At 34.8% G+C, this 14,501-nt stretch overlaps 2 protein-coding genes across 2 annotated transcripts; one reads left to right on the top strand and one right to left on the bottom strand.

Moving 5' to 3' along the window:
- The first annotated feature begins 45 nt into the window (after positions 1–45).
- Positions 46–1,266, top strand: LOC141593992 (G-type lectin S-receptor-like serine/threonine-protein kinase At1g11330). The gene is made up of 2 exons (XM_074414209.1): positions 46–187; positions 940–1,266. Exons 1-2 carry the CDS (start codon positions 47–49, stop codon positions 1,255–1,257), a joined length of 459 nt encoding a protein of 152 aa, XP_074270310.1. The 5' UTR covers position 46; the 3' UTR covers positions 1,258–1,266.
- Positions 1,267–5,672: 4,406 nt separating this feature from the next.
- LOC141597526 (cytochrome P450 CYP736A12-like) lies at positions 5,673–13,774 on the bottom strand. Its single transcript, XM_074417992.1, has 5 exons — positions 13,582–13,774; positions 13,277–13,411; positions 10,620–10,648; positions 9,171–9,509; positions 5,673–6,524 (listed from the first exon to the last, which is right to left on the bottom strand). The coding sequence occupies exons 1-5, from the start codon at positions 13,772–13,774 to the stop codon at positions 5,673–5,675; spliced, it is 1,548 nt and encodes a 515-aa protein (XP_074274093.1).
- Positions 13,775–14,501: the final 727 nt, after the last annotated feature.

Here is a 14,501-nt window from a genome sequence, read left to right as displayed (position 1 = left end):
GACAGGATATTAAATCTTATGGTCTTCACTCATGTGCAGCGGCTACATGTCTCCGGAATATGCAATGCAAGGCACATTTTCAGAGAAATCGGATGTATTCAGTCTCGGAGTTTTGCTACTAGAAATGATTAGTGGCAAAAAGAATCATGGGTTTCTGGATAAGGAGTCGCTGAACCTCCTAACATATGTAAGATTTCGCGAATCCTTCTCGATCATTTGCTTTTATATAAGGCAAAACTATTAGGCTCTGTTTGGTAAAACAACCTGAAAAGTTAGCTGAAACCTGAAAAGGTAATTGAAAACTGAAAAGGTAGCTGAAAACTAAAAAGGTAACTGATAAGGTAGCTGAAAATTAGGAGTTGATAAGGTAACTGATTATATAAAAATGTGTTTGGCAAACTAGCTGAAAAGGTAACTGATTTTGGTAAAATGACGTAAAAGGATATGAAAACTATTTAATATTATAGAATAAAGGGGTACAAAATGGAAAATAAGTCATTTCAGGTACCTGATTTCTCAAATGCTACCTGATGTAGCATTTCATTTCAGGTACCTTATTTGACCAAATAAGCTACTTGCCAAACACTTGCAAAAAAATCATGTAGCTGAAATTTTGGTCAAATAAGCTACTTTGGTCAAATAAGCTACCTGAAGTGTCGTGCCAAACGGAGCCTAAGACGGTTTTACACAAAAAAAATTGTTGCTAGAATGATGTTAACCGGTAAGTGGATTATAACATTAATCTCAAAAAGTTACATTATAACTCAAAAAGATTACATATAAACTCAAAAAAATTGATTTTTGACGTCATAAAACTAAAATGTAATTTATAAACTCTATAAAACTAAAAAAAAAAAAATACAAAAACTCATTAAGTGTGAGGTACAGTACAATCCTTTTTCTCGATGTTAACTATGACAATGGCTAAAATGTTTTCAGGCATGGATATTGTGGAACGAAAATGACATCGTCTCATTGATCAATCCCGACATTCTTAACCAAAGCTTCCAAGGGCAGATTTTGAAGTGCGTACATGTAGCGTTACTATGTGTTCAAGAATTTCCTGAAGATAGGCCGGATGTTTCTGCATTGATTGCCATGCTTGATGTTGACGATGTAAAAACTCTTCCTATTCCGCAGTCACCAGGGTTTACGCGAAGCAAAGGGTTTTCCAGTGACGAATTTCTCCAGCAAGTGTATGACTATAGCTTGACAAACAGTGTTTCGAGGTCTACTGCTAGCGGTCCTAGTGTGTAATTATTTGCCTGTAAGACTGTAAGTTTTGAAAATTGACAGACTACTTTACCTAAGTAAATGGTTCGGTTTCTTCTAAAATGTAAATATAATTTGAACAAAAATAATTTTCAGATAAATTTTTTGAATGACTTTTATATTCTTTACCTCCGGTTCTTGTGCACAAATAGGATCCTACAACCTGTTGTACAGTAGCATTGTACAACAGGCCCATATATTACATATTAAACTATATAAGCCCAATAAAAAAAAAATTCTACACATCTCCATTTTTCCCTAATTTTGATTTCTCTTCAGTCGACAAACCCTACCTCATCTTTCTCTTCACTAAATTTCTCTTAAACGACGATAAACCTCCTTTCTCCGTAATTCTGATTCTAATATGGTGAAAGAGAAGCAATTGATATCATAATTAAGAAGGAAAAACGCATCTAACAATATTTTGGTGAACGAGAATCAATTTACATCATCATCAAGAAGGAAAAATGGATCTAATAATACTTTGAGGTAAATTTCTACACCAATCATACGAACTATTATTAGAAGAATACAAGCTAAAAAATTCGAGCACATAAGAATACGAGCTATTAAGATAAGAATATGAGCTACTGTACAAAGAATACGAGCTTAAAAGAATCACAAACTTAAAAATACGAGCACATAAGAATATGAGCTATTTAGATAATAATACGAGCCAATGTAAAAAGAATACGAGTTTAAAGGATCACGAACTTAAAAATACGAGCACATAAGAATATGAGCTATTAAGATAAGAATACGAGCTAATGTAAAAAGAATACGAGCTTAAAAGATCAAAAACTTTAAAATACGAGCTATAAAGATAAGAATACGAGCTAATGTAAAAAGAATACGAGCTTCAACTATTTTCATGCATTAGAAATTTTGGATAAAAAAATTCCTTCCTCACGAGTCACGTCATATTGATTTGTTCCATGTAGTCAATTAATTATAATAATTTAAAGGAGAATATGATTCATTAGCTGGATGATGGATGAAGATGGAGAGGAGTTAGAAAAATATGGAAGCAGTCAGAGAGAGAAGGAGGATTTGATTCAAAATTGGATTACGTTATTTTTTTTTGTAAAAGTATTTGGAAAAAGACTAAAATAACCTTGGATGTACAATGCTCATTGTACATCCAGTTGTATAGTCTTGGAACTGGTTCTTGTGTACTTGTACTTGTAACATGAACATAGTACGAGACAGAGTTATTAAGGTTTTGAAGGTTGTCATGATCGCATTTTCAGGGCATCAGCACTGATGCCTGCATTCATACTATGACAAATGAGATTAGACTGTGGCGACCAATATTCGAGATAAAACCTGAAATTGAATTATAGTACCGCATCTATACAATACAAGTCAAAATCGACTTTAGTGTAGAATTTATGCGAAGGCTGTATTCAGGACAGACGGATACTGGGTAGTGACCTTTATCGCGCCTTGATCATCTCCGTCCTATTAAAGTCGTTCCTTAATACTTATTCATGATGTGAAACAAGACATAAGAAGTGGCATTCATGATGTCCAACAATAGACCTAGTATTACAAAATTGATGTTGCGAAACAATGTGTACGCGACATGATCATATAACTTGACAACAACAACAACAACAACAACAACAACATCAACATCAACATCAACATCAGAGCCTTAATCCCAAAATGATTTGGGGTCGACTGACATGAATAATCCTTTAGAACCGTCCATGGGTGAACGCACACCTCAAAAATGCGAAAAAAAAAGAAAAGAAAAAGTGAAAAACAAAAGGGGTGTGAAACATAATACGAAAACCAAGTAAGCTTATAGGTTTTAAAATCGAAGTCTGGATTTCTTTTATAAAAACTTAAACGATTTTGAAAACCGAAATAAAATTTAAGGGTCCGGAATACCTTAAAAGTGAACATGATCATGTCACTTGACCCTTAAAAAAAACACAAGTCGCTCGTTGATAGATTCAGTGTTCAGCATAGTTAGAAGGAGGGGGGGTGTTTAACTTGACAATAACATCAACATATAAAATTTCGGTGTCTACACCATGTACAAAATGACAAAGTTCGAGGTTACCACGTGAATTTTCCGTAAGGGATGTTTAACTTGACAATAACATCAACATGCTCTTTGAAGACCCAACCAAACTTATGGTTGTACATTTGATTCAGTAGATCAGAACATTGCTTTTAAGAGAAAATAAGATGTACGAATACTTAGTCTTTGAAGTAGAACCGTTAGACGATGACACGACTTTGTTACTCATGATTTGGAGCCGTTATTTGACAATGGGGATGAATTATAGTAGAAATTAGTGAGAGATTTGGGAAAAATTTGGGCAAGGTTATAGGCAAGGGTATATTCGGTTAGTTTTGGGGTGAATGAGAGAGGTAGGTAAGTGATAGGTAAAGTGAAAAGATCTCGGTAAGTAAGCCAACAAATAGGCAAGGATATATCGGTCAATTTTTGTAAAAATTCACCGAAAACGTCATCGTGGTGCAATTTTAAAGAAAAGTAATATTATGGATATAATTTTAAAAAAAAATTATAAAGCTCTAATTTTCACAAAAGTGGGGCCACTAATTGTGTCAATATCATCATCTAAAAAGCTCTTAGGATAAAACTCATTACAATTATTAGACCATATAGTAGGATCTCTACCAATTGCCCATAAATTTAAAAATATTTGGGAACCTTTAGGAATTTTGTAACCATCGAATAAAATACAATCGGGTATAACTTAAATGTTTCCTCGATAACCATGTCCAAGTATCGTAGTTTAGGTATATGTTTCTCCTCAATAATAATGTTCATACCAACAACACTTTTAATCTCATCTTGTAATTTCTTCATTTTTTATGGGTTTTTTAATGAGGGAAGCAAGTGACCATTTTACTAGGTTTGTAGCACTGTCTATTGCTGGTACGACGAGATCGAATAAGACAACGGTTCTTGCATAACCGTTGTCTTTTGTCACACTTTTAACAACAGTTATGGCAACAACCGCTGTCTTTTGTCACAGTTTTTACAACGGTTTCGTGTTTTTCAAAACCTTTGTCAATATTTAACAACGGTAGGTTGTATATCGAGTCCGCTTTTTTATTTATAACAGTATTGACCATATTTAACCGTTGTTAGAGTGCTTAAATGGTGTAGTGATGCGAAACGTTTATCGCATGTCGTATTGGGAAACGTTCATTCCGAGAGTCTGGCCAGGTTTAGACTAGGACCGTATTATATTCGTTCTACCGGGAGGAATTGAGTCGTAGAGAGTAAAAATCTTGCGTAGTTATGATGCTTTACATATGCCATTCCCGTGAGAGTGATACTACCTCGATTGTTTGGATGATGTGTCTCTCTTTTAGAGTCTCTTGATTGTATCGGCACTAGAAGGTGAGATGCAAGCCTCTTAGTATCAATACGATTGACAAATGATGAATGTTACTCTTTCTTTCCTTTGTACTCACATGTTTCGAATATGTCGGTTTATATTGCATGTTGTTGCTTATAGTTTCCCAACCACATGATGTTTGGTGTGATTGTTGTTTTTGTCATGCGTGTTCATCATTCATCCTTGTTTCTTATATCGAGCTATTCATATTGTCATGTATGTTCACCGTTCATTGTTGTTTTCTTAGATCAAGCTACTCATGTTGAAACGTATGATTATCGTTCATTCTTACCTTACCTATCGAGTTATCCATGTTAACATGTATGATCTATGTTTATCCTTATTTTCTCTTGTCATGTTAATTATATCTTTGTACTCAGTATGCTTTAGCTGGGAGAACCTTGAGTTGCTCCCCACTGACTGTGGTGGCGTTCATGTTTACATGAATGACCATTATTAGTCGGTGCTACTTGGGGCGAAAACGTGTGAGCTAGCGAGCGTTGTCCTTACAACGAATGACCTTCCTCGTTGTAGTTTAGGATCGTACTTAATTTTATAATTGTGTTTCATTAGGGATTAAGATCCCGCTCATCTAGTCAAGTTGTATTTTGTATAAAAGCTTCATTAAACCCAACTTTTTGGTTTATATGGTGACTCCACGGTTTTTAAATATCAAAGTTTTTAAAATCTCTCTTTATTCGCTACAAAGTTTACATTTACTCTATCGTAAGATCGCGGGGGTTCACAATTTTATCATAAATATATTATAATATATAACAATATAAAAGGAAAATTACACAAGTTTTTCATTACAAACATTAAGAACACGTTTGTAGAACAATCTGATAACAATAGCATGAGAAGGATAACACAATACAGATGGATAATTATTTAATTAATACAGATGGACTAAAACATAATGGAAATGTGCGAGAATATTTTTTGGTTCAAGTGAACGCATTATATCACAGCAGATATTCGAACCCTCAACTTCATGAGATAAAAGTACCCTTGTCACTTGAGCTCAATCTTGTTCTCATGATTAAAACGATATTTAGGGATGAGCACCAAATCATTAACCATAGACATAACAAGCCCAAACTTCTCGGTCATGTCGAAATCTTGAGGAGAGTTACCATGAGGCATTTCCCAATCAAAGGAATGAACCAATTGAGATAACAATACTTTGACATTGAGCAAACCAAGCATACTTCCAGGGCACCTCCTCCGGCCAAAGCCAAACGGTGCGAGACGGAAATCTTGGCCACTAATTGTGTCAATATCATCATTTAAGAACCTCTCAGGATAAAACTCATTACAATTATCAGACCATATAGTAGGGTCTCTACCAATTGCCCATAAATTTAAAAATATTTGGGAACCTTTAGGAATTTTGTAACCATCGAATGAAATATCTTGTCGAGCTTCATGTGGTGCAAATACAATGGGGTATAACCTAAATGTTTCCTTGATAACCATGTCCAAGTATCGTAATTTAGGTATATGTTTCTCCTCAATAATTGTGTTCATACCAACAACACTTTTAATCTCATCTTGTAATTTCTTCATTTTTTGTGGGTTTTTTATGAGGGAAGCAAGTGACCATTTTACTAGGTTTGTAGCACTATCTATTGCTGGTACAACCAGATCGAATAAGATGGCTTTGATATTTTCCTTTTTAATTTCATTTAACGGTCCATTACTAGGGTGGTGCTCATTATTGTTCTTCATTATTGACAATAGAACATCTACTATATCCCTGTGAGTTCGTTCTTCGCTCTTCGATTCATCTTCATGCATGCTGATAATCTTCTCTAGTACATCGTCTATAATTACCATAAGCTTTTTAATGCGCCGTTTCAGTCCCTATAATTAAAATGTAAACCAAATATTTAAGTCAAATAAAATAGGTAATAAGAATTGCAAATTTTATATACAGCAATATTTTTATGAAAAATGAAAGGGCGTCACCGAGTGACACCCAATTTGGGCGTCACCCTCTCACATGGGGTAAGTGAGACCCTTTCAATTAAGGATGGCGATAGGGCGCCACCGGGTGGCGCACAATCTCGGCACCACCCAACTTAAATTATTAAAATAATTCAAAAAATAAAGGCAGGTTAGATTTTTCCCGCACAACACTGAGGGGCATAAAAGTCATTTTTTTAATTTCTATACTAGCAAGATTGAATTTTTTGGCAAATTGGTGTTTATTAGCAAAATAATTAGGGAAATGGGGTTGGTTTGAAAATATTTAGACTTATGGTGTCCACGTCATCAGTTTTTATTTTTTTTTCAATTTTTAGGCAAAGCCGCTAAGTTTCTTAGCGGCTTACTATTTTTTTTTTTTTTTTTTTAAATTTTTTTTTTTTTTTGAAAAAAAAAAAAAAAAAGTGAATAGTAAAGCCGCTAAGAATCTTAGCGGCTTTACTATTCTTTTTTTTTTTCAAAAACCGTCACCTTCTAACACTGATGACAGCCTATTTTAAAAATGAATAACCACCAAAGCCGCTAAGAAAGTTGAAAGTTAGCGGCTTCCTTATTTATCTATTTTTCATAAGCTTATGACATTTATTATCAAAAAAATGACAAAGAGACAAAGCCGCTAAGAAACTTAGCGGCTTTGGCCTTTGCCTAAAAATTGAAAAAAAAAATGAAACTGATGACGTGGACACCATAAGTCTAAATATTTTCAAACCAACCCCATTTCCCTAATTATTTTGCTAATAAACACCAATTTGCCAAAAAATTCAGCAAGATTAGTGTTATGATTTGCCTATTTCTTCATTCATGAAATCTTCTCCTTCATTCATGAAGTGCTCTGGAAATTTATACAAAAATCATCCTAACTAGCTAGGATTCAATGAGGTTCAAGTTTAATTGCCCAAGGAACTTCAACTTGCTAACAAAAGTCGAGAATTCTTCGGTCATGAATTTCTGTAAATCGATTTCGCCGACCACCATTAGCGCATTAAATAACTTTATAATACCCATTTCAATTCGTATTGCGGTTTGATTACAATGAGATGTTCAATTGTTAATATCCATGTTAGTTGAAACTAAAGAGTACTATAAAATTTACATCAGTGTGGCTAAAATATGAAAGCAAAATGCATTTAAAACGACAAAAGCCAGTAGCACATCGGAGATGAACATGGCAATTGGTGTCGGGCTGTCGACGAGCGATACTTCTTTAAACATTCCTAGTCCCAGTGGCGGACCCAGGAATTTAGTGTCGGGGGGGCACTAAATTTTTTTGGACGCGTTATTTACGCGTGTTTAAGACAAATTTTTTATATTTTGAATTTTTTTTCCTAAATTAGCTACTCCCTCCGTCCCGGTCATTTGTTGCCCTATTCCATTTTGGGGTTCTCAGTTAATGGCTGTCCTTTTTATTTTAAGAATGAACTTAATGAGCAATTTGATATTCCATCCTCAATTTGGTCAACTTGTTATCTTATAATTAGCCCCTTTCTGTTTGTTTGATCTTTGTGCCAAAATTAAAGGACAACAATTGACCGAGACGACGGATGAAGTATTATATAATTAAAAGAATGAAAAAAATAATTGATCCTATAGATATGTTTTTTCAAAAAATAATGTTTTCTCTAAAATACTTAAAATTCTAAATATATGTTAAAATAATCTCTATTTTTATAGAATATAATAGAATTTAATACTAAATTTAATAACAAATGTAGGTGGTTCAGTGGTTTAAGATTTGATGGGTCATCTAAAGGTCAGTGGTTCGAATCCTACATCAAACAATTTTTTCAATAGCAAATAAATTACATGGGCTAAGGCCCAATAAAAACAGAAACTTGTGTGTTGATAACAGGGTTCGAACCGCATATCCCCTGGATAATAGTCCACAATACTACCAGCTATGCCATGACAACTTCCTGTCTAGTTTAGATACTTAAAAGTATTAATTTCTAAAATTTCATGGGGTGCACCTGCCCCCCCGGGACCCCCCCTGGGTCCGCCCCTGATTCCTACGTCATTTAAAACTTGACCTATTCTTCCCATTTTGCCCTTTATGAGGTGATTTGACTAAATATTCTAAAATGTTGAAAACATCATCTAATTTACAAAAATGTCCCCGGTGGTACCGAAATTGGGTACCACCGGGTGGCGCTATATAAAAATGCATGTGAGAGGGTGACACCCAATTTGGACGTCACCCGGTGGCGCCCTATTGACCACTGATGAATGTTGATGAAACTCTGCTGGTGATCTCAAGTGCAAGTAACTTTTAAGACATGCCCCTTTGTCTCATTCATTTGTTTAGGTTTTATATTTTTTTGTGGGAGATATTTAATCCACCAAAATAAACAAATGATTAGCACAAATGGAGTACTTACATCAGATAAATGAAAGAGTGTTAGCTAGTGTATGTCAACATACATATAAGCAAGCTAAGAATATATAATACGGTAAATGTAATGTAATTCTTTCTATATTCGTATTAATTTGTACGGAGTATATGTAAAAAGGGGGTCTGAAACGAACCTGTGGATCAAAGGGTGCAAGGAAAGTTAAATAGTCGGAAATATTTAGGGTTCCGGAAAGTCTCAAAGTCTCGAGAATAACCGGCCTAAGGGCCAAGTCACGTTTAGGGCTTCCATACAACATTCGATAAATCAACTCCTCTAAAACACCACCAACACTCTCTCCGATATCAACAGCTTCACTAATATTTGAAGAATCCCTCAGAGAACTCACTAGTTTCCCAATTTCCTCCTTCCTCAACCACTCAAATGTCCTTATTTTTGTGGCACTTAAAACCTCCATCACACACAATTTTCTCACATTTTGCCAATATGCGCCATATGGGGTAAATGTGAACCCCTTTAAGCCATACGAAAGATCATGAGATACGTCGGAAACAGAATTTTTTGGTTTATTGGTGTTGATTAGCAAAATAATTAGGGAAGTAGTGTTCGTTTGAAAGTATTTGGGCTTATGGTGTCCACGTCATCACTTTTTTATTTTTTTCCAATTTTTATATGAAACCGCTAGGAATCTTAGCGGTTTCACTTAAGATTTTTTTTTTATATAAATGGCAAAACCGCTAAGAATCTTAGCGGCTTACCTACTGTCATATTGTAGTGTACCCATGTAAAATTGTTGGAAATTTGTGAAAATTTGTGGAAAACGCTAAGGACCTTAGCGGCTTTCCTAGATTTTTTTTTTTTTTTTTTTTTTTTTTTAAACAGATACAAATATTTGGACGATGACATTTTGTAAAGCCGCTAAGGTTCTTAGCGGCTTTACCTAAAACACGAAAAAAAAATACAAGTGATGACGTGGACACCATAAGTCCAAATACTATCAAACGAACACTACTTCCCTAATTATTTTGCTAAATAACACCAATAAACCAAAAAATTCTCGGAAACAGGCCTCGATGCAGAAAGCACATCATGGTTTCGAAGAAGGCGTTCCCCCATTTCGGGTGATGATACCACAATAACTGGCCTGGAACCTAACTCTAGGTACATAATAGGACCATATTTTTTTGCCAAGGTTTGGAAGCTTCTATGTGGGAAAGTTCCTACCATGTGTAGATGGCCTATGATGGGTAGTTTTGGAGGGCTTGGAGGTAAATGTGAAGTATTATTATCAACTTTCTTCATTGATTTTGAGGAAATGGTAATTCTTGGATTTTTGATTATTTTTATTAGCAAGCTGCATGAAGCTAAAATCATGCCAACCAAGACTACTATAATTGGAATGCCTAGAGAAAACATATTTTGTTGTAATAGATATTGCCCTAAGAAATAAAGAGGGAAGAGAGTGTGAGTGTGTGTTTGATATGAATAATGGTTCCACACATGAAGGTATTTATAGTAATTCATGTGACTAAAGTAGTGTGAATTGCATGATTTTATAACCAGTTCAATTACACTTGCTTATTCATTAAAGTAAAGTTGTGGTTATGATTAAACTGATGATTACCTTGTAAACTATAGTATATGGAACATGATCTGTGCACATGTATATTTAAAATTAGGTAGTATGCATAAATTGGTATGTAGAGATTAATTAGTTTAATTGGTAAAGTTATGAGCCGCGACTATTTTGTGAACACCAAACTAAAATACAGTTATACTTATAAACGTTCTCTATCTTATATAATATAAAGTAGTACTTATTGTGGGTAACAGGTGTATGGGAGGTATATGGCAGAGAAAAAATCATTAGCTTATGTTAAATAATGACCATTTTACCAATAAGAATAAGTGGTCTTTTTATAAAAAAATTAAGTGGCTTGGTTATTTTTTCACATAAAATAGTCACTTTTCATCTTAAAATGGTTAAATTTTTAAGGAAAGTGCTATGGCGACACCGGGTGTTACCGAGTTCAGTAACACCCTAATTAAAAAATAAAGAAAAATATTAAAATATAAAATTGATTTTCAGTTTTACGCCAAGTATTAGGGCATGTTTGTCATTTAATATGAGAATTAAAATAGAATTCCATCAAATCTATCTAATATTAAAAAAAAAACATCAATCTAAAATTGACATAGCATACAAAACTTGATATTCATCACTGTTAATGGTTTTGTATGATTATCCTAATAAGTTCAATTATGGAATAATATTTTAATTCAATTCTAATAATTTAATTTGCTGCTTTTCAAATTCTAACTTATATTGATTTTGATATTTGTACGTGAATGTATTAGTTGATGATTTCCGTTGGCAAATTAAATTAGATCTTTGAATATTGAATACCCATTAAACTGTACATGGTTGAAAAGAGGCATACTCCTTGTGAAAGTTGTGTCCTGCACAAACGCTAAATGAATTAGCTACCTTGCAGTAATTATTCTGTGAGAAGGTCTTAAAATGTAAAACGGTCTATTTGTATGAAAATAACTCTTGTATTAATAGCAATAAATAAATGATTTTTTTTAGTAAAGGACCGTCTCATGGGTGTAAGACCGTCTCATTCTAAAAATTTTGGCTTCCTTGTTATTAACTATTATGAATATTAATGGCGTCTTAGGTATTAAATGCCAATAAAATGCATTTTCACTTTGCCAAGACTCGACGGCCGAAAATCTTTCATTTATATTTTGTTGAAACAACTTTTTATTTTGTTACAACTAATTTATAATATGTGAAATGCCTAACTCACCCTTTACCATTATTTCTTTTAAAATTTAAAAGGTAAGGAAGGGAATTGAAAATACACAAGTAATTTACAAATTTACCCCGGGTGTTACCGAAAGTGAGTAACACCCGGTGTCGCTATCTCATTTTCCAATTTTTAAATGATCGCACCTGTACGACACACTTATAATAATGCAAAGATAATATAGACTATCAATTTATTAGGTGTGAGGAATCTAATCTATTATACAATGCGTATGATCGCCTAATAAATACAATGTGTCTTAATAATGACAAAACAACGAAGCATCTGATCAGTATAATACACTAAAGACCTTCATTATTTCATACAATTATGTGCTCTACCAAGTATTTCATACAATTATGTGTATCTGATCAATATATTACTCATTTTCTTATATTTAATCGAGCAATTGTTGGGGTAATAAAAAAACGTTTGGCATTTGGGAAAGTATTAGTTGCAAGTTGCATATTTCTGAATGAATCAATCGGTGTACAACCGAGTACATAAATACAAGTGACTCGTCAAAACCCTAAGACGTGACTTGCCTAATACTTTACCTATAATTAAGGTAGTCCTATATCTTATACGGAGTAGAATATATGACAACTATACAATATAATCACATATTATTATTTCCAAACTCTCCCTTAAGTTGGAGCTCCAGGTTTGCCGATGCCCAACTTAGATTGTAAGTAGGTGTATGGTACTTCTCCCAGCGCCTTGGTAAAAAGGTCCGCTATTTTTTCTTTGCTCCGCACATGTGAAGTAGCAATGGTTCCATCCAAGAGATGCTTACAAATAAAGTTACAATCAATTTCTATATGTTAGGTACGGTCATGAAAGACCGGAATTTTTTGCAATGTGCAATGCTGCACGATTGCCACAGAACATTTACAGCACACTTGTATAATTCCAAGCGAATTGAGAAAATTATTTAACCAAATTAATTCGCTGGTCAAGGCTGCCATTGCTCTATACTGGACTTCGGTTGACGATTTTGCCATAGTACTCTGTTTTTTAGACTTCCACGATACGGGCATATTTCCCAAACACACAAAATACCCGGTCAAAGACCGTCTAGTTAACGGACATGCTGCCCAGTTCTAGTCTGAGTAACCTCTTAATTCCAATCGTGAATTACTGTCAATAATTATCCCTTTACCAAGACTTCCCTTCACATAACGGACAACGCGCGAGGCTGCTTCTAAATGCTCCTTCCGTGGTGCGTGAACGAATTGAGACAAAATGTGCACCACAAAAACCAAATCCGGTCTAGCAATTGTTAAGTACACTAGACGACCAACTATCCTCCGGTACTTCATTGGGTCTATCAGCAAATAACCGTTTGCCAATGATATCTTATGATTTTGTTAAATCGGTAACTCTACGGGTTTCGTGCTAGTCATTTCTGCTTCTTTAACGATTTCTAAGGCATATTTGCACTGGCTTAAAAACAACCCTTTTGAACCTGAAGCAACTTCTATACCCAAGAAGTATTTGAGCTTTTCTAGATGATTAATGCCAAATTTGGTGTCGAGAAAAAGCTTAAGTCTCGTTCCAGCTTCAATGCTTAACCCGACGTCAATCATGTCGTCCACATATACTAAAACAGCAAGAAAGACGCCTACTTTGTTGTAAACGAATAGGGAGTAGTCGGCCATAGATTGAGTAAACCATAGCTTTTCAAAGAATTAGCCAATTTCGCAAACTAATTCCTTGATGCTTGTTTCAAACCATACAACGACTTTGTCAGCCTGCAAACTCTGTTTGTACCTTCTACTTGGAACCCGAGAGGTAATTTCATGTATACTTCTTCATCCAAGTCACCATGTAGGAAGGCGTTATTGACGTCCAACTGAGTTATGTTCCATTGTTTAGCAACGGAAACCACTAAAAGGCAATAGACACTAGTCATCTCCGCAACTGGTGCAAATATTTCGTGGTAGTCAATACCCTCGCCTTGCATGGAGCCTTGTGCCACTAGCCTCGCCTTGTATCGCTCTAGGGTGCCATATGCATTGTACTTACCTTGTACACCCACTTACATCCAGTTAGATGCTTTCCTTATGGTAAATCAACTACTCGCCAAGTTCCATTTGCCTCGAGTGCCTCGATTTCTTTTTGCATAGCTCCTCTCCATTCTGCTATGTTGGCTGCCTCGTAATAGTTTTGGGGCACGTGAATTGCATCAATACTTACCAGAGAGTTCCTGTGAGAACAAGAAAAACAAGTAGTAGTGATAGTCCATTTTATATATACTTTTCTACCCTTATTTAGCTATGTGATGTGAGATTCGGATTATACACGGGTTTGAAAATCGTTTGGAGTCGCCACAAAATTTAAGGAAATTTGGGAACAATAAATTAGATTTGAGTTCGTTGTCGAAAGTACGTGATGAGAAGTTCGTTAATAAAACACTCACCCCCGCCCGTTGCAATAACGACCTCTACTAAGGACTACGATGGCTAATTGGACAAGACTACGATTCGTTGTAAGAGTATGCAAAACACCATTTTAAACCTATCATGCGAGCTTGGTTTCTAATCGTTTAATGCATCTAATCTACTTTGTCCAAGTGATTTAGCATGTGAGATTGATTTGAAGTATACTGACAAGCATTCACAAGCATGGCTTAGATGGGAATGGGGGAGCTGTTGGGGAACTAGCTATTACAACCCAGACGATTCTCGTCG

This window comes from Silene latifolia, chromosome 8 (genome assembly GCF_048544455.1).
Source record: "Silene latifolia isolate original U9 population chromosome 8, ASM4854445v1, whole genome shotgun sequence".
In the NCBI taxonomy this organism is placed as follows: Eukaryota; Viridiplantae; Streptophyta; class Magnoliopsida; order Caryophyllales; family Caryophyllaceae; genus Silene; species Silene latifolia.
Note: the sequence above shows the minus strand (reverse complement) of the source record. Positions and strands in the feature narration are given on the sequence as shown.

What these genes read in the sequence shown, in the direction of transcription:
- LOC141593992 (XM_074414209.1), top strand. Translation starts at nt 47, where the DNA reads ATGTCTCCGGAATATGCAATGCAAGGCACATTTTCAGAGAAATCGGAT. An exon ending in CGCTGAACCTCCTAACATAT is followed by an intron (nt 188 to 939) that starts GTAAGATTTCGC and finishes AAATGTTTTCAG; the next exon opens with GCATGGATATTGTGGAACGA.
- LOC141597526 (XM_074417992.1), bottom strand. Translation starts at nt 13,774, where the DNA reads ATGCAAGGCGAGGGTATTGACTACCACGAAATATTTGCACCAGTTGCG. An exon ending in CATATACTATAGTTTACAAG is followed by an intron (nt 9,510 to 10,619) that starts GTAATCATCAGT and finishes TATGGCTTAAAG; the next exon opens with GGGTTCACATTTACCCCATA. An exon ending in TTGCACCCTTTGATCCACAG is followed by an intron (nt 6,525 to 9,170) that starts GTTCGTTTCAGA and finishes TTTTAATTATAG; the next exon opens with GGACTGAAACGGCGCATTAA.